General features: G+C 42.1%; 1 protein-coding gene across 5 annotated transcripts in view; it reads right to left on the bottom strand.

Moving 5' to 3' along the window:
• Window positions 1-16513, bottom strand: part of LOC132390859 (uncharacterized) — a 175212-nt gene extending 158699 nt beyond the window's left edge. For 3 of the 5 annotated variants that reach the window (XM_059963397.1, XM_059963402.1, XM_059963400.1), the window contains exons 1-4: window positions 16402-16481; window positions 16056-16108; window positions 12216-12379; window positions 294-406 (exon numbers count right to left, since the gene is read on the bottom strand). In XM_059963397.1, the coding sequence (XP_059819380.1) occupies window positions 294-406; window positions 12216-12324 (222 nt within the window). In that variant the 5' untranslated portion in view covers window positions 12325-12379; window positions 16056-16108; window positions 16402-16481. Of the gene's footprint in view, window positions 1-293; window positions 407-12215; window positions 12380-16055; window positions 16109-16361 lie in introns of all 5 variants that reach the window. The other 2 variants (XM_059963398.1, XM_059963399.1) reach the window with 2 other exon arrangements.
• Window positions 16514-20020: the final 3507 nt, after the last annotated feature.

The following is a 20020-nucleotide window of genomic DNA, read 5'->3' as shown; positions in this document are numbered from 1 at the left end:
TTTTATGAAATTATCTTTATGTTCATTGTGCTATTGGATTTTTATTTGTGACTTAGCCTGGATTGTATAGATTTATAGAACCAGATGGCACACTGTCAGGTCTTTTATAGATTTCATTGGTCCCCATTCCCTGGGCTACGTAACTCCAGGTGGATGGGGAGAATGGTCCTTCCAAGAAAAGAAAGCAAGATGGGTTACCCTATCTACAGTATCTCGAAGATAAAATGCAATATTTTATCTGCTGCAACTTATCGACAGTTTCTTAGTGCATGTGGTATTGCACTCCCCAGTACCTGATGGCTAAATCTCTCATCCGTAAGAAAGCGATTGCAGGGGACATTCCCTTTCCTGTCGGGCTGCAGTAGAAGGAAACGACTCCAGCACCTCTGCACCTCTGGAATAGTCACTGTGAGAATGAGCATAGGGGATGTTATTTTACTTTTTCGATAGTTACAACAGCTCGTTCTGCAGCTGCAGTAATTCCCTTCTCGTGCATTATAAAGGCTGCAACCTCAGTGCAATCAGCCTTGTTTAACGTTACCATAAAACACTTGCACTGCTTGTGTGCGTTGATTAGTTCTAGCCATACAGCAGGGGCTAATAGAGACTCGCTGGGCTTGGTGACATCACTCCTGCCTCTGAACCGGTGAGTGCACATTTGGAAATCATATCCAGACCCTGCCAGGCTGAATTTTGAGATGACGTTCAGAGTATGATGGATGTGGGTCACCCCCTCATATGCCCGTAAAACATTCTCTTAGCTAAGCGTTAATTGTGATTACACTCAATGACAGAGTGGTCTGTTGATCACACACAAACTTGAACTTTCTTTACAAAACTTTTCTGCATGCACCCCTGAATGGAATGCATTTACCTCAAGACAACAGGCAGCAGAGCAATGAGCAGTTGTTTTTCAGTGAGTATCAGTGCCAGAACCGCTGTTCTTTTTCTGACATTAATAAACTGACAACGAATGGTCTGATGATGACTCAAAATGAAGAAATTCACACATCAGATTGAATTATATGACAGAACGGTGAATAAGTTTGGAGGGAGCATTCAGCTGGAAAGATGGCAGAAAAGATTCAAAGGACAGTCCCAGGACTGGGGGGACTTGAATTAGGAGAGATTGGATAGGCTGGGGCATTTTTCCTTGGAGCACAGGCATCTGAGGGATAACCAATTCGAGTTTTCTCCAGACATGAGCAGCATAAATAAAGTGGGTGGTCACAGTCTTTTTCTCATTTTAGGGGAGTCTAAAACTAGAGGGCATAGGTTTAAGTTGGGTGGAGAAAGGTTTAAAGGAGATCTGGGGGGACAGATTTTTCATGCAGATGGTGGTAGGTACATAGAACAAGCTGCTGGAAGAATTGGCAGAGGCAGGCATCATTATATTTAAAAGACTTTTAGAAAGGTAGGTGGATTGGAAAAATTCAGAGGGAAATGGGCCAGATGTCAGCAAATGGTACTAGCTGAAGTAATTAACTTGGTCTGCATGGACGAGTTGGGACGAAAGGCCTGGTTCCATGTTGTATAACACGACAACTTCATTGCCAGAAGGCCCAGTCTCTGAGTGATAGGCAAAAGAAGCAGTGGAGAGCCAAGCAGCACTTGACTAAATATGGGATGGTGAATCTATTCTAATCAATTAGATGGGTACATTCAATGTTGATCGAGCTGCTGCTGCACAGTGCCTGCAACCTGGATTTAATCTTTGCTGCTATCTGTGTGGAGTTTGTGTGCTCTGGCTGTGACTATGTGAGCTTCCCACTGGGTGCTCAGAACACCCCACATGCAAAGGCAGGTGTGTTGGTTGATAATTAGTCACTGTACATCCTCTCTAGTGTGTAGGCCAAGGGTAGAATCTGGAGTAGTTGATGGGAAACTAGGTGGACTATTTATGCAGGAAGGGGACTGCTCTGTGTGATGGTGTAGACTTGATGGGCCAAATGGCTGCCTTCAATATAACTGGGGAATGTGGAATGTCTTTCTGAGGGAAGTATAAATGCAACTCAAAGGTATTGAGTATTTTTTTAAACAGCTTGTTCACTATCGACCTCGGTGTGCCTTTGCATCTTGTTATTTATCTGCACTGCACTTTTTCTGTAATTGTAACTGTGACACCACGTTCTACATTTTGTTACTGTTTTTCCCCTGTACTATCTTAATGTACATATGATATGAAGTTAGCTGACATGAAACACCCTTGTAAGTGTTAATTATAGGCATGGCTATAAGTCCCATGAGCAGATTAGATGCTGGACCAGCTCATCTCCAGCTTCTTCATCACTCTCTGTTGCTATAGGGCACACACTGCATTCACACCACAGTTACGTTTGTCCAGAATAATTTATTTTCATCCTGTGCTTATTCTCTCAAGATGTGCTTCGATCAGGTTCTATCAGGCTGAAAACACATTAAAATAACCAGTGTTTGTTGTGTGATTGATAGCCAAAGCTCATTAGTCTATAAAGGCACAACCATGAAACTAACATTTTGAAATCTGCTATCTTGACATTTTGTGAATTCTGTAGCAGAATGTAGCAAAACATGTTCCGTTATCACAGTTTTGAAATCACTACCATCGGTCCTGCTCTGAAAACCAGAATATCTTCCTTTCTGTCTCTATCTGGTTTCCTCACAAATTGATATCTTTATTACTCTTTTTCATTCTTTTTCCAACATGGCTGAAGTGCATTCTCTGGAATTCTCTTCTTAACCCTTTATTTCTGTGAGATGAATCATATCTCCTCCTGTGGATTACCTAGGAATTTAGCTTGATTAGAACCAAGAACTCAACTTGAAATGTTTTACTTCATTAAAGATGCTAAATGAATCAAAGTTGTTATAACTTATTGGAATTCCAATAGTGATGAAATATGGTGAATTTTGTTGGCAGATCACCTACATTATTATAAAATAATTTATTCTTGAATGTAAATTTATTATGAATGTAAAATTGTAATACAGTATTAGTAGTTTATTTAAACTTTTTATAGGCATAATAAATTTCAATTTATGAGGAAAGAAACAATATTTACTTTTCATAAATACTGTAGGTGTAAGGTCACTGAAATATTGCCCATTTACAATGATCTTCATCTATATAACATTTATAATGCAGTAAATTAGCCTTATACACACTTTATACAGGACTGTGACAAGGCAACCTTGAATTGAGCAATATAGAATTCTTGTGAGTGAGATGACCGGAGAAGGGGGCAGATATTGAGAAGGGTGAAGTGATGGAGGAGGTCTGATCCTCAGTAGAGGAAATGCAAGCTACAATCCCAGTGTGGAAATTGAGTTGCAGCTGAAATCATTTCCTGTTAAATACCTGTCAGAATACAGCTTAATTAATGATACTCCTTAACCAACACAGCAGTTTGCTAAAGCAAGTTAAAAATCATTCACAAACTTGATGGAATGTTTCCTTAAATATTAGCTTCATTTTCACTTTTCTTTCATGATACCTCAGTGGATAAATCTTAGTCATTGTGTCACAGAGTTACACAGCACGGAACTAAGACCCTTGGCCCAACTAGTCCATGCTGACTAAGATGCCCCTTCAAGCATGTCCCATAAACTTCTAAATCTTTCCTATCCATATATTTGTCCTACTGTCTTTCAAAAGTTGTTGTTGAACCTGACTCAATCACTTCCTCGAGCAGCTTATTCCACACACATATCACTATTCATGTAAAAAAGTTGCCCTTCAAGTTTCTATATATTTCACTTCTCACCTTAAATCTATGCCCTCTAGTTCTTGATTTCTCAACCCTGAGAAATAGACTGAGTGCATTCACCCTACTTATGTCCCTTAAGATTTATACACTCTATAAAATCACCTTTGACACCTCTGCTCCAAGGAATAAAGTCCCAGCTTCCTGACTTTTATCAAGCAGCTTCTGTAGTGTTGTATGGTACAAGCAGAGAATTTGGTTCAGCTGTGCTGCTCTGAAAATAACAGCCACGATTTTGTCTAGGGTCATGTGCAAATACTGAAGTAAAAATTCATTAATTTCTGTCACTGAGCTGTCTTTTTTATGGTCTGTCACAGATCTGAGCATTAAAATTATGGATATGTTTTGAATATAATCCCTTTAACTGTTCTACATTTTGACACGGGGCGCTCAGATTGCTGACTTGCTGATTGAATCTTTCCCGAATTCGCAAATGTAAACCATATTATTCAAATGCAGCTATCTAAATTTTAGTCCATAGTGCCAAATGGTTAACAATTACATTGTCAAATAGTGTTCCAGAGGGATATTGGTTTGATGCAGCTTTCATATTCCATGTCAGTTTAATTTGGAAAGGTCTATAGTGGTTCATCTTTATAAAGTGCATCTTGTTAATTCTACACATTTCCTTTGTAGCTTTTCTCATCCGTGATTAATTTTCTAATCATTTGCAATATAGTATCTTTAAAGCTATAAAATGACTCAAGGCAAATCACAGTAATGTCAGTGAGCAAAATTCACTGAGTTTTATATATAGGTACATTAATAATGATCATCAAAAACTTGGTGAAGATGCCGGTTTTACACTGAATCTTAAAGAAAGAATGAGAATTGTATAGTCATAGATTCATAGAACATGGAAGCAGACTCCTCAGCCCCAACTCATCCATTCTGACCAATAAGAAGGTCCCATTTGCCTGCATTTGGCCAATGCCCCGCTAAACCTTCCTTACCCATGTACCTGCTCAAATCTCTGTTAAATACTCTTGCTCTTTCTCTGCATGAAGAAGTTAGAGTCATATAAAAGTAAAGCACAGAGGCAGGTACTTTGGCTCATCTGGTCCATGCCAAAACATTTAAACTGTCTACTCCTATTGACCTACACTCGGCCATAGGCCATATATCTAACCAAACTTCTCTGAAATGTTGAAATGGAGTTTGCATACGTCAATTGCACTGACAGCTCATTCCACATTCTCACGATCCTCTAAGTGAAGAAGTCTCTCGTCCTGTTCCCTTTAAACATTTCACATTTCACCTTTAACCCATGACCTCTTGTTGTAGCCCCACACAACCACAGAGGAAAATTCCTGCTTGCATTTATCCTATCTATAGCTCTCATAATTTTGTATACCTCTATCAAGTCTCCCTGCAATCTTCTATGTTCCAAGGAATAAAGTCCGAACCTATCCAATCTTTCCTTCCAGATCTGGCAACATCTTTGTAAATTTTCTCTGTATTCTTTCAGCTTTATTTCCATCTTTCATGTAGTTAGGTGACCAAAAGTGCACACAATACTCCAAATTAGGCCTCATCAATGTCTTATACAATTTCAACGTAACGCCCTATCTCCTGTACACAATTCTGATTTATGGAGGCCAATGTGCCAGAAGCTTTCTTTATGATCCTACCCACCAGTGATGCCACTTTAAGTGAATATGGACCTATATTCTCAAGTCCCTTTGTCCTACCACACACCTCAGTGCCCTGCTGCTCACTGTGTAAGAACCACCCTTGTTGATCCTACCAAAGTGCAACAACTCACACTTGTCTGCTTTAAATTCCATCTACCATTTCTCAGCCCATTTTTTTCAACTGATGCAGATCCCTCTGCCAGCTCTGCTAGTCTTCCTCACTCCTCAACGCATCCCCCAGTCTTGGTTTCATCCACAAATTTAACCACATCATCATTGATATAGATGATAAACAGCAAAGAATCCAGCCCTGATCCTGGTAGTGCACCGCTAGTCACGGGCCTCCAGTCAGAGAAGCAACCCTTTCCTATCAGCCTCTGCCTTCTCCTACAAAACCAATGTCTGATCCTATTTACTATCTCATCTTGATTGCTAAGCGACTGAACCTTTGTGACCAACCTCCCACGTTGGACGTCGTCAAGTGCCTTGTGGAAGTCCACGTAGACAACATTCACTACCTTGTCTTCATCAACTTCCCTGGTGCTATCCTTGAAATACTCTGTAAGATTGTTTGGACATGACCTACCATGCACAAAGCCATGCTGACTATCCCTATTCAATCCCTGTCAATACAAATACTCATAAATCCAATTTCTTAGAATACCTCCAATAGCTTTCCCACCACTGATGTCAGGCTCACCAGCCTATAATTTCCTGGTTTATTTTTAGAGCCTTTATTTAAAACAGTGAAACAATATTAGTTGTCCGGAATCTCCTGGAACCTCCACAGGACCAATTTTGTCACTTACATTCTTTTGTTCTTAACACATCTGCAAAATCCCTTAGGATTCTCCTTCACTTTGTCTGCTAGGGCAGCCTCATGCCTTCTTCTAGCCTTCCTGATACCTTTCTTAAGTGTTCTCCTGCACTTCTTGTAAGTGTTTTATAAATGTCCCATTTGTTCCTATCTGTCAATATCTGCTATGCACCTCCTTTTTTTATTAACCAGGGTCTCAATATCTCTTGTAAACCAAGGTTCCCTAAGCCTGTTATCTTTATCTTTTATTCTGATATGCAAGCTTTGTATTCTCAAAAGTTCAGTTTTGAAGTCCTCTCACTTACCAAGTATACCTTTGTCAGAAAACAAGCTGCTCCAATCCTCACTTGTGAGATTCTTTCTCAAATACAGAATTTCAACCCGTGGATCAGACATGACATTTTTCATATTTACTTTGAAACTAATGGCATTACGATCACTAGATGTGAAGCGTCTCCTACACAAACTTCTGAAACCTGTCCTGTCTCATTCTCCAATAGCAGGTCAAGTACTGCACACTCTCGTCTTGGGACTTCTATGTACTGATTAAGGAAATTTTACTGAACACATTGACAAACTCCAACCCATCTAGTACTTTTACAGTATAGGAGTTCCAGTCGATATGTGCAAAGTTAATATCACCTACTATAACAACCTTATGTTTCTTGCAAGTCTGCGAAGTCTGAATAAATTTGTTCCTCTCAATCTGTTGGTTGGACTATAATATAGTGCCATTAACATGGTCCTAGTTTTCTTATTCACCCATAAAGCATCACTAGATGAGTTCTCCAATCTGTCCTGATTGAGCACTGCCATGAGATTTTCCCCTCCCGCTCTGTACAGCCTAAAACAATGGAATCCCAGTGTTGCCCCTCTTTCACCATGTTTCACTAATGGCTACAATATCATCAGTCCTTGTGTTGATCCATGCCCTGAGCTCATCTGCCTTTCCTACAATACTTCTTGCATTGAAATATACACAACTCAGAATGTTTTCGCATCATGCTCAACCTTTTGTTCCTGACTTTGTCTGAGGTCTTACCAACATCTGTCTCTGCAACCTCTCCACTATCTGTTCCGGATCCCATCCCCATGCAACATTAGTTTAAACCCCATCATGCAGCACTATCAAACATTCCCACTAAGTTGTTAGTTCCCCTCCAGTTCAGGTGCAAACCATCACTTCTGTACAGGTCCCAGATGTTAAACCATGTTAGCCATATGTTAAACTGTATGATCTTCCTACTTCTGCCCTCACTAGCATGTGGTTCAGGTAGCAATCCTAAGCTCATAACCCTGGAGGTCCTGTCTTTTAACTTAGCACCTAACTCCCTGAACCTACTTTGCAGAACCTCATCGCTCCTCCTAGCTATATCATCGATGGATAATGACCTCTGGCTGCTTACTTAAGAATGCTGGCAACTCGATCCAAGATGTCCTGGACCCTGGCACGTGAGAGGCAACATACTATCTGGGAATGTCATTCTTGTCCACAGAACTTCCTTCCTGTTCTCCTGGCTAACAGATCTCCTAATACCATAGCTTGCCTTTTCTCCCTCCTTCCATTGAGAGTCACCGAGCCAGACAGTGCCATAGATCTGACTGCTGTGACTTTCCTGTGCTAGGTCATTCTAAGGTGTGTACCCGTTATTGGGGGGGGGGGGGGGGGTGGTGGCCACCGGCATTCTCTGCAATGGCTGTTTAACCCCTTTCACCTTGCTGACTGTCACCCAGTCTCTTGTGTCCTGCACCTTGGGTGTAACTATCTCTCTATGTGTCCGGTCTGTCACCCCCTCAGTCTGGGAAAATCCAGAGTTCATCCAGCTCTAGCTCCAGCTCCTCAAGGTGGAGTGTTAGAAGCTGCAGCTGGATGCACTTTTTGCAGGTGAAGTTGTCAGGGACACTGCAGGTCTCCCTGTCTTCTCACATCCCAAAAGAGGAGCATTCATCTATGTTGCCTGGCATTCCTACTGTTCTAACAGTGCAGGGAACAATAAATAAACTGGAAAAAAATCTACCCATGGCTTTTTTCTCTTCTCTTACACAAACCTCACCCATCTGAAGCCTTGAAAGAGCTAAAGGCTCAAATAACCACTTTAATACTGTCCACTCCAACAGTGGCTGCTTCTCTTGCCCCTGCTTCCGATCGCTGGTTGGCCTCTGCTCAAAGGTGACCCTCAGTTTCCTTTTACATCTTTCCCTTCTTATCTTGTCTATGCTCTCTAGTCTTTGATTGCTTTTCCCAGGGGGATTAAAGCCTTATTTATGTCCTTTATGACTTAGGAAGTCTCTATTGGTCACTGTTCAGTGTCCTATTTTCCAAGGAATAAAGTCGTACGTAGCCCAGTCTCTCCCTTTAACTCTGGACCTCTAGTCATGAGAACATAAAGTCATAGCAAAGTACAGCACAGAAACAGGTTCTTCAGTTCATCTAGTTCAAGCTGAGCCATTTGAACTGCCTATTCCCATCAACTTGCATTGATGGGACCATAGGCCTCCATACTGTTACCATTCATGTACCTATCCAAACTTCCTTTATACATTGAAATTGATCTCAGGTGCACCACTTGTGCTGGCTGCTAATTCCACATTCTCACAACCTCTGAGCGAAGAGGTTTCCCCTCATATTCCCCTTAAACCTGTCACCATTCACCCTTAAAACATGACCTCTAGTTGTAGTCCCACCCAACCTCAGTGGAAACAGCCTGCTTGCATTTTCCCTATCTATACTCCACATAATTTTGTATACCTTTATCAAATTTCCTCCCAATCTTCTACAAACGTTTATACATTCCAAGGAAATTTGCATAATGGAACATGGAATGTTGGAGACTGGGGGGGGGGGGGGGGGTAACCCGATAGAGGTACATAAAATGATGAGGGGCATAGGCAGGGTGAAAGAATGTAGCCTTTTTTACAAATAAGCAGTAGGTTTAAGATCAGCGGCAAGAAATCTAAAAGGAATATCGGGGCAAGGTTCTTAACCCAAAGGATTGTACGTATTTGAAATGAGCTGCCAGAAATAGCGCATGCATAGGCACATTAGCAGCATTTAAATGCTATCTGTACAAATATACGGATAGGACAGGATTAGTGGTCTATGGGCCAAATGTGGGCAGATGGGACTAGCTTGCTGGGTAACAACGCAATCAGCATGGACAATTTGAGCCAAATGACTATTTTCTGTAATCTATAACTCTATGATTATAAATGTTTTCTGCATTTTTTCCGGCTTAATGGCATCTTTCCCATAATAGAGTAACCAAAAATGTACACAATACTCCAAGTGTGAGGCCATGAGAGGTGGAGAGGTTTGAGGGAGTGGAATCCAAAGTGAACAGTTGAATGGTACAGTTGCTCATAGTCCAGTAATTAACTACAAGGGGGGCTAACATGGAGAAAGACAAATTTCTAGACTTTTTTAGCATTGGAGATTTGAAAAACGGAGCAAGAGGCTATGAAAAGACTTGAAATGAAGGGCAGAGTTTTAAAAAGAATAGTTATCATTGAAATGGGAGGTGATGGATAATGGTAGGTTGTGGAAGTTAGAAATCAGAGTTTGAGATTACTTAATCATTTTAGATGGGCTGAAATTGACCTTGGAGCAGAAAGTAAATATAAATGTTCAAAGTCATGGTGTAGAGTAACTGATTGCTGAGTGTAACCAGATGGGAGCCAGATGTAAAATGATAAGCAAAAGAATGAGAGAGAAACTGATGGGCATTTTTGTTCCAACAGAAATTGGATATGTATTTCAAAAAAAGGAAAAGCAGTACATTGAGGCTAACTGGTTAGCCCTTTTACAAACTGATGGCCACACAAGAGAGATCACAGATGCTGGAAATCTGGAGGGACACATGAAGGAACTGGAGGAACTCAGTGGATCGAGGAGGGAGATGGATAGCCAATGTTTCGTGCTGAGACACTTCATCGGGACTGGAAAGAACGAGGAAGTATAGCCAGCAGAGGAGGTGGGAGAAAGGGCTGGTGGATCAAGGTGAGGAGTGTGATAGACAGGTGAGGGAGTGGGAGAGTGGGAATGATGTAAGAAGCTGGCAGTTGATAGGTGGAAGTGATGAAGGGCCAAATAAGATGGAATTTTCTATGGTCCACTGTCCTCTCCTCTTAGACACTTGTCAACTCTTTCTCCAATCCTTCTCCCCGCCTTTTTATACTGGCTAATTTCCCCCTTTCTTTCCAGTCCTGATGAAGGTTCTCAAGCTGAAACATTGATGGGCTATTTCCATCATAGTTGCACCATGCTCCACTGAGTTCCTCCAGTACTTCATATGTTGCTGGAGGCTTGATGCCTTCCTCCTGTCCAGCTGCGTAATTTCTCTGATCTACTTGCTAGTTGTGCTTATGCCAGTCTCAACAATACCTAACCAACTGATGCACATGTAATACAGTATTGCCTTACATAACCTGCTGGTAGGCACAATATCCTCACAGTTTCAAACTGACCCTGTAAAGAAAAGCTTCTATTCTGGATTCTGCTCTGGTGTTGATAACACTCACCCGGTACAGCTGCCAGAAGCAGTTCCCAGGATAAGTGATTGTTTATTCAATCCCTCTTGTTGGTTTATGGCACATATTCTCAGTGTGCCTCCTGACTCTGGCAGCCAGATTAAGCCGAAGGACACAGTTTTGAGACTATTCAGTTCTTTGTAATAGGATATGTGATCTTGGATTTCTGTCAGCTCTCTGCATCTGACTATTTCTCCATTGAAATACAATATTAATGTCAAAGAAGTAATCCTACCCTTCACAACTTAATTTCCTTGCGTGTTCTTATTAGAATATGACACTTCATTCAAATATAAAAATAAAAAACAAGATCTTTCATTTGAGAGCGACATTCCTTAGTTTTGTGATGTTCCAAATAGCTAATGGAATACTTTGGAAGAGTCATCTGTGCTATAAGGTTAGAAATAGGCAATCAATTTGCATGTAGACAGGTCCTGTTTATAGAACTGAGGGAATGACCATATTATCTGTTTTACTGAAATTGGGTTTGAAATAAATACAGATGAACTCTCCAGATATTTGTTTGAAGCTTATTACATATAATATTTTACCACTGTTTAAGAAAGTACATGAAGTTCCATTTTAAAACCTCTAACAGTGTAACTCTTCAGAGTTGGCATAGTTTTTATGTGCCAAAGAATTTATGAGCGACACTTGAACGCACAACATATTGATTCGTGTAAAGGGGCTGCCAATTAAACAATGGATGGAGCAAGAAACATGTACTTTGTCCTCTTAACACTGTCACACTTTTCAACTTCCAGATCCCTATGAATGAACAATTGCTTCTTGCATGTACCACGGCCCAACCAGGAGGCAGGGAATGTTCTGATAAGGAAATATTTCTCATTCTGCTAGTGCTGCTTGACTCCCAATGACTCAGAACATGTTTACAATATTTTTTGTTTCTTCTATCAGACTTCCAGTATATATATATATAAATATGAGTGTGTGTGTGCACATATATGGCTTTCATAATGTACAGAACAACTTATAATGTACAACCAGGTTGTATCAATATCTGTCATTCTACAATTCCAAAATGTGTTTTAAATATAGCCATATAAATGTCAGGCACAGTACAGAATTATCCTATGTGATGAAGTAGAATGTTGTGTGTTGATTAACTGCAATAAGAAGAAAGACTTGAGAGTAATGAAAGTGTAATAGCATCTAACATTTGTGGGCATTTACAGCCAGATTAACTATACAGGGGCTTGGTTCCACGCTGAATGAATGGTTCTTTTGCTTCTTTTATAACATATGTTGTTACTTAATTTAACGAGACCTAGTTACAATATAACCCAGCACGTAAAACAAATTTCCACTGGTAAGTTAGATAACAAAACTTAATCAGCCATCTAAGCTAGGTGCTAAATAATTTGCACCTTCTTTGCAAAGTGATTTGATTTTAAAATGGCACCATGCACTGTAACACATGTAAATGATTTTGGTGACATCACTGTTCCCAGGAAACGATGAGATGCCACTTACACTGACATGCCTCTGCATGTGCTGTTATCCAGTTTGCCTGACAGGGATCAGTAGACTCCAGGAGAATCTGTCCTCCAGACTGATGGAAGCTACTTGCATAGGTGCCCATGTTCTGAGAAAGGGATTCACTTCTGATCAACTACGTAGAAATGATGTATTTCACACTAAAATAAAATAAGAAAGAGGAAGTGTTAATATGCTGACTAGGAGTATAATGCCGTCAATTTAACTCACCTCAAAGCTACAGTCCATTCTTCAATTATGCCACTACATGGGAGATAACATGAACTAATAATAATTATCCTCCGAGTATTTTCCCAGGGTTTGCCAGTTGCAGTCTTCCGTGGCCAAGTAGCAAGTCTAGCCTGGTGTCAGAGATTCAGATCCTCATTAATTTTATCACATTTATATTGAAACATCCGTGTAATGAGTCGTCTGCATTAACAACCATTACACCTAAGGATACACTGGGGGCATCCTGCGAGTATCACTACACATTTTGGCAGCAACTTACCATGCCTACAATGCTTGGCCAAACAAGGGAGAACACAGAAAAACAAGCCCTGTTCCTCTCTCCTACCTACCTACCTTACCCCCCACCCACCTCCTCTTCTTCTCTTTGGTTGTCCATCAAAATCCGATGATGATGTCCACTCCTTTACCGGTGAGATCTTTGATGGCTATACAGTCCTATCCCGGACCCAGAAGCTCTATTGCAGGTGGGACGTGTATATGTGGTAGTGATGGCAGCCGTGGCTGCATTTCTCCTGGCTCTCTTCTGCTCTCTTCTGGTTGTTCTTTCCATCTCCAGAATACGAACCCCATCCCTACACAGCTGTCGTCAAGTGATACAGTCAGCAGCAACATCCTCCAGGTCCTCAGGTCTGATCTTGCACTTCCTTAAAGCATTCTTCATCTGATCCTTATAGTGCTTCTTCGGCCCTCCAGCTGAGCGTTGACCATGATGTAGCCGGCCGTATAACACTCTGCCAGGTAGCCGTAATGGGGGCATCCTTATCACATGCCCCAGCGACTGCAACTGACGCTGGGTGATCATAGCCTCAATACTTCTGTAGTTGGTCTTTACAAGTATTTCAGTGTGAGGCACCCACTCACGCCAGGTAATTCCCAGGATGCGCTGAGGGCAGCTTATGTGGAAGCGCTCCAAGGACTTGATGTGATGGCTGTAGGTTACCCAAGCTTCACAGCTATGAAGGAGGGTGGGTGACACAGACTGCTTGGTAATGTGGAGGGACGAAGGCTCCTGTTCTGAAAGACTCGACGCTGAAGTCTCCCAAAGGCAGCTGATGCCTGTTTAATGCGGCTCTGGATGTCGTTGTCAATGCCACTATCCTCAGAGACAATGCTCCCCAGATATTTGAAAGATGGCACTACTGACAGCTTTTCATCACCAACAGTGAAGGCAGGTAGGGTGGGTGGGACACTAGTACTCCATTGGCAAACCACTTCCGTCTTGGTGGTATTGACAGTCAGCCCCATCCTGCTGTACACTCTCACTGCCACAGCAGGGACAGTCTGAAGATCCTCCAGAGTATGGGCCACAAGAGAACAGTCATCTGCATACTGCAGATCCAGGACCCGTTCTCTATGGAGTTTGGTGGTTGCATGGAGTTTACTGATGTTAAAGAGGTTGCCATCTAATCTGACATCCACTGCCACACCGCTGCTGTCTTCAATCTTGTTGTGGAGAAGCTTGGTAACACACAAGAGCACTGGCGCTACACACCCCTGCCTCACCCTTGTGTGTACAAGGAAGGGCTTGGGTTCTTTTCCTCCTATGGTCACCCAAGCAGTCATCCCATCGTGGAACTGGCAGAGGATGTTAACAAATCTATTGGGAAAGCCAAACATGAGGATGGCATCCCATAAGAGCTCTCTTTGCACAGTGTCGAATGCTTTGGAGAGGTCAACAAAGGCCATAAACAGGTCTTGATGTTGCTCCCGGCACTTTTCCTGAAGTTGCCGGGCTGTGAAGATCATGTCAATCGTGCTCCTGTTCTTCCCAAATCCACACTGTGATTCAGGTAGCATTGACTCGGTGATGTTGTTGATGAGCCTCTGAAGCGTCACCTTAGCCAGGACCTTTCCAGTAACAGAACAGAGTGATAGGCCCCTAATATAAGCCTTGTCACCCTTGTTCTTATAAATAACAATGATGGTTGCATTTTTCCATTGCTGTGGGATGTTCTCATCAGTTCAGGCCTTGGTGGTGTACTTGTAGAGGGTGTGCATACACATGTACCCTCCATTCTGCAGTAACTCAGCAGGGATATAATCAGTGCCAGGTAACTTGTTGTTCTTAAGGGACCACAGTTAGCACACCATCATAAGATAAAGGAGCAAAATTAATCCATTTGGCCCATCATCACTCCTTGACTGCGAATGATATTACAAAAGTACAATATTGGGATCCTCTGAAGCAAATATAAAAATGGGAAAAAAAGGACTAACTGTGACAGATTCAGCTTATCCCTTTTAATTTGTTGCTCAGTAAGGCTCAGTGAACTTAGATATCTCCACAATGCCCTGACAAAGTGTTCACCTTTGCCCTGGTTGATGTTCACTTTTTCCCCTTCTTTTGTTATCACACACACAAAGCTGGCATTAATTTTCATGCATCTACTGCGATTTTGATTTTACATTTTGCTGTCCAGTATTTTACAAGAGAGTTCAGCTCCATCCATGCACTAAAACAGTGGAACATTACATCACATAATGTCACTGTTTGCAACTGGGGTGAATTTCTGGGGGTCACCAATGACCAGATTGGTCCAAGCAGATAAACATTTAGCTTATAAGAGCAGGTCAGAGGCTGGATATCCCGCAGTGAGTAACTCAGCTCCTGTACACTAAAGATCTCCCACCGCCTGCATAGCACAAGCTCAGAGCATGATAGAGTCCTCTCCACTGGCTTGGGTAACTGCAGATTCAAACTCTCAAGGAGCCATATGACAACCTTGCCTTCAAGCGTCAAGGCATTGAGCATAAGAGCGAGGAAGTCATTCTGCAGCTGTTTAAAATTTGGTTGGGCATACATGGCCGAACCAAAATTCAGGTCAGCCCTGATGGCCCATTACAGGAAGGACGTGGAGGGTTTGGAAAGAGTGCAGAAGAGCTATGCCCTTGATTAGAGTATGAGCCCTAAGGAACAATTAGATAAATTTAGATTACTTTCTCTGGATTGTTGGAGGCTGAGAGAAGTCCTGAGAGATTTGTAAAGTTACGAGAGGCACAGATGGGGCAGACAGAATCTTTATCGGGGTAGCAATGTCAAAAATTAAAACACATAGCTTTAAGATGGGAGAGTGGAAGTTTAAAGGAGATGTGCAAGGCAAGTGATAGGTGCCTGGAATATGCTGTTGCAGGGTGGGGAGTGTGTAGTCGAAGCAGAAATGATAGAGGCATTCAAGGGGCTTTTAGATAGGCAGACAAATAGGCAAGATCACACACGTGCAGATGGGATTTGGCACAGAAATCATGGGCCAAAGACCTGTTCCTATGTTATACTAAGTTCAACACCCAATTTGAACCTTGTCATCTACCGTAAGTATTAATCTGCTCCACCATGGGTGAGCAGTTGTCACAGTGTGCACTCTCAAGAAATGACAGCACCTTCCAAATCCACTGAGGAGCAGAAAGAGGGAAATGCCATTACTTCCAAGTTCCTCACCAAGTCACACTCCATTTTAACTTGGAAACACGTTGCCTTCTTTGGAGACACTAGGCCTAAATCCTTAAATTTGTTACCTAACTGTTGGACAGCCTCACCAAAAGAACTGCAGCCCCCTCTCCCCCCCTCACACACAAAACGTAACTCACCACCGTTAATTAGGGGCAACAAATTCCGATCCCGCTGGTGAGGACAGACTCTCCTGAAATCAACACACAAATGTGAAGCTAGCCATGTTACCAGATTAAGTATAAATTATTTCTGTTCAAAACAATCGGTAGTGCTTGTCTCCCCGGTTCTGCTAATAGTTAGCACCGTTCAAAAATTATCATTCCTCGTCACTCATTTTGTACCTTTTCCCGAGTCTACGTGCAGGCTCATAAAACAGCATTCAGCATGTATTTCATATCTATTACTAATTCAGGAAAAGTGATTTTTACAAAGTCTCCAAGCACCTTGCGAATAAACCGTTCCTGCTAACAAAATAAGAATGACCTGTAATCAAAAGTGCTGTAGTTTGTTTGAGCCTGACTCCGCAGCCCAGGAAACAACACTCAGCCACCACGGTGCGATCCCCGACCAACTTGTACAGTTCTTCCGACTGGCGTCCGGTCACCATGGAGATCGCCAGGGCAACGTGATGCAGAGTCGTCGAACGCGGAAGCAGTCCGCTGTCCTTTGTGGGAGATAAAACAGAGAACGAGGGAAACGTTCATCAGGTTAGGTAGCAACTGTGGTGAAAGAAACAGAGATAACACCGTGTGGGTGATGAAAAAGAAACACGGGGAGAGCTGAATAGGTGAAGAGGTTTAGCGAGAGAATTACGGGGAACCTAGAGAGGTTTCGAACCCAGACAGATGAAGGGAGAGGACAAAAGTCGGGTTTATTGTCATTCAAATGTACAGTGAGATACAGATACAACGAAGACTTCTTTGCAGCTGATCAAAGGCAAAAAGATTCAAACAGAACACGGGTCTCAGCAAGGACCTGGACCCACTGCAATCTGCCAGCTCTATTATAGGTCTACGGCAGATGCGAACTCATTGGTTCTTCACGCGGCCCTCGATTACCTGGAATATTCAAACACCTATGTCTGGAGCTGTTTATTGACTATAGCTCAGCGTTTAACACCATCATTCCTACAGTTCTGATCGAAAAGCTCCAGAACCTGGGCCTAGATATCTCCCCCTGCAATTGGATCCTCGATCTTCCGAACCAAGACCAGTCTGTGCTGGTCACAAGTAGCGTCTCCATCACACTGCCATTCTACAGTGGTGCACCTCAGGCATGTGTGCTTTGCCCACTGCTCTACTCTCCACACCAATGACTGTGTGGCTAGGCAGAGCTCAAATGCCATCTATAAATCTGCTGACCATACAACTATAGTTGGCAGAATTTCAGATGATGATGAGAGGACGTACAGGAGTGAGATATCATCTAGTTGACTGGTATTACAGCAACAGCCTTGCACTCAACTCGATGATATGCAGTATCTCATACAGAAAATGCTGGTGGAACGCAGCAGGCCAGGCAGCATTTTGTGTGTGTTGCTTGAATTCCCAGCATGGTGTTTACAGTATCTCACTCTTGTTCTCTCAGTAAGACCAAAGAACTGATTGTGGACTACAGAACCAGTTAGACAAGGCAACACACATCAGTATTCATTGATGAATGAGTTGAATTCTTTGGTCTATAGAAGTAAGGCAAAGCAGCATCAATTTCATGGTCCCTGTACAGATTACAGAAGAGAAGCTGTTTGCTACCCTCAGGCCTAGCAAGCTGCTCCCTTGGACCGTATGGGAGGTGTGTAGAAATTACTGGAGCCCCAAAAGATATAAAGGCTATAAAAAGTAGTCAGCCCTCCCCCCCTTGGAAATTTTTGTGTTTTATTGTTTTACAACTTTGAATCACAGATCAACAGACACTAATCACCAGAAAAAAACCTCTTCTGTGTCAAAGTGAAAACTGCTTTCTACAAAGTGATCTAAATTGATTACAAGTATAAAACACAAAATAATTTATTGCATAAGTATTCACCCTCTCCTTTAATATGACACACCAAACATCACTGGTGCCGTCAGATGGTTTTAGAAGTCAAATAATTAGTTAAATGGAGATCTGTTTTTGGAGACCTGTGTGCAGTCAAGGTGTTTCAATTGACCACAGTAAAAATACACCTGTATCTGGAAGGTCCAACTGCTGGTGAGTCAGTATCCTGGCAAAAACTACACCATGAAGGCAAAAGAACACTCCAAGAAGCTCTGCAAATAGGTTATTGAAAAGCACAAGTCAGGAGATGGATACAAGAAAATGTTCAAGTCACTTGAACTATGGTTAAGTCAATCATCAAGAAATGGAAAGAATATGGCACAGATGTAAATCTGCCTAGAGCAGTCCGTCCTCAGAAACTGAGTGACTGTGCAAAAAGGGAACTAGTGAGAGAGGCCACTAAGAGACCTATGACAATTCTGAAGGAGTTACAAGCTTAAGTGTCTGAGATGGGAGAGACTGCGCATACAACAACTGTTGCCCGGGTGCTTCACCAGTCGCCGCTTTATGGGAGAGTGGAAAAGAGAAAGCCATTCTTGAAAAAAAATGCACGTGAAGTTTTGGCTAGAGTTTGCCAGAAGGCATGTGGGAGACTCTGACGTCAGCTGAAAGAATTTTCCATGGTTTGATTAAACCAAAATTGAGCTTTTTGGCCATCAGATTGAATGCTCTGTTTGGTGTAAGCCAAACACCACACATCATTGAAAACATACCATCTCCAACATGAAGTATGGCGCTGGCTGCAACATGCTGTGGGATGCTTCACTGCAGAGGCCCTGGAAGGCTTGTGAAGGTAGAGGGTAAAATGAATGCGGCAAAATACAGGGAAATCCTGGAAGAAAACCTATTGGAAAGATAGTTTAGTAGGCAGACAGGGTGGTGTGGCTCTGTGTGTAAGAAATAATATTAAATCATTGGAAAGAGGTGTAGAGTCTCTATGGGTTGAGTTAAGAAATGTTAAGTGTAAAAGGACCCTAATGGCAGTTGTATACAGGTCTGCAAACAGCAGCCGGGATGTGGATTACAAATTACAGCAGGAGATAGAAAAGGCATGTCAGAAAGACAATGTCATGATAATAATTGGGGATTTTAACATGGAAGTGGTTTGAGAAAACAAGGTCAGTACTGGACCTCAAGAGAGAGAATTTGTAGGATGTCTAAGGGATGGCTTTTCAGAACAGCTTGTTGTTGAGCCCACAAGGGGATTGGCTGTATTGGGTTGGGTGTTGTGCAATGATCCGGAGGTGATAAGAGAGCTTAAAGTTAAGGAACCCTTAGGGAACAGTGATCACAATATGATCGAGTTTACATTGAAATTTGAGAGGGAAAAAATAAAATCCAATGTGTCGGTATTTCAGTGGAATAAAGGAAATTACAACGACATGAGAGGGGAACTGGCTGAAATTGACTGAAAAGGGACATTTGCAGGAAGGACAGCAGAGCAGCAATGGCTGGAGTTTCTGTGGAAAATGTGGGAAGTGCAAGACAGATATATTCTAAACAAGAAGAAATTTTCAAAGGGATGGAGGACCCTACCGTGGCTGACAAGTGAAGTCAGAGCCAAAGTAAGAGCAAAAGAGAGGGCATACAAGGAAACCAGAGCTATGAAAAGCTATAAGGATTAGGGAGCTTCGAAAAACTTGCAGAGGGAAACTAAGAAGGTCATTGGAAGGAAAGATGAATTATGAGAGGAAGTTGGTGACTAATAACAAGAAAGGTACTGAAAGCTCTTTTAAGTATATAAAGGGTAAAAGAGAGTCGAGGGTAGATATAAGATCAGTACAAAATGCCGATAGAGATATTGTAATGAGAGATGCAGAGATGGCAGAGGAACTGAATGTGTATTTTGCATCAATCTTCACAGTGGAAGAATCTGCAGTATACTGGGCATTCAAGTGTGTCAGGGAAGTGAAGTTTGTGCAGTGAAAATTATGACTGAGAAGGTGCTCAGGAAGCTTAATGATCTGAGGGTGGATAAATCTCCTGGACCTGATGGAATACACCCTAGAGTTCTGAAGGAAGTAGCTGGAGAGATTGCAGAGGCATTAACGATGATCTTTCAAGA

This window comes from Hypanus sabinus, chromosome 3 (genome assembly GCF_030144855.1).
Source record: "Hypanus sabinus isolate sHypSab1 chromosome 3, sHypSab1.hap1, whole genome shotgun sequence".
Classification (NCBI taxonomy): Eukaryota; Metazoa; Chordata; class Chondrichthyes; order Myliobatiformes; family Dasyatidae; genus Hypanus; species Hypanus sabinus.
The sequence above is the reverse complement of the archived record's forward strand: the minus strand, read 5'-3'. Positions and strand labels throughout refer to the sequence as shown.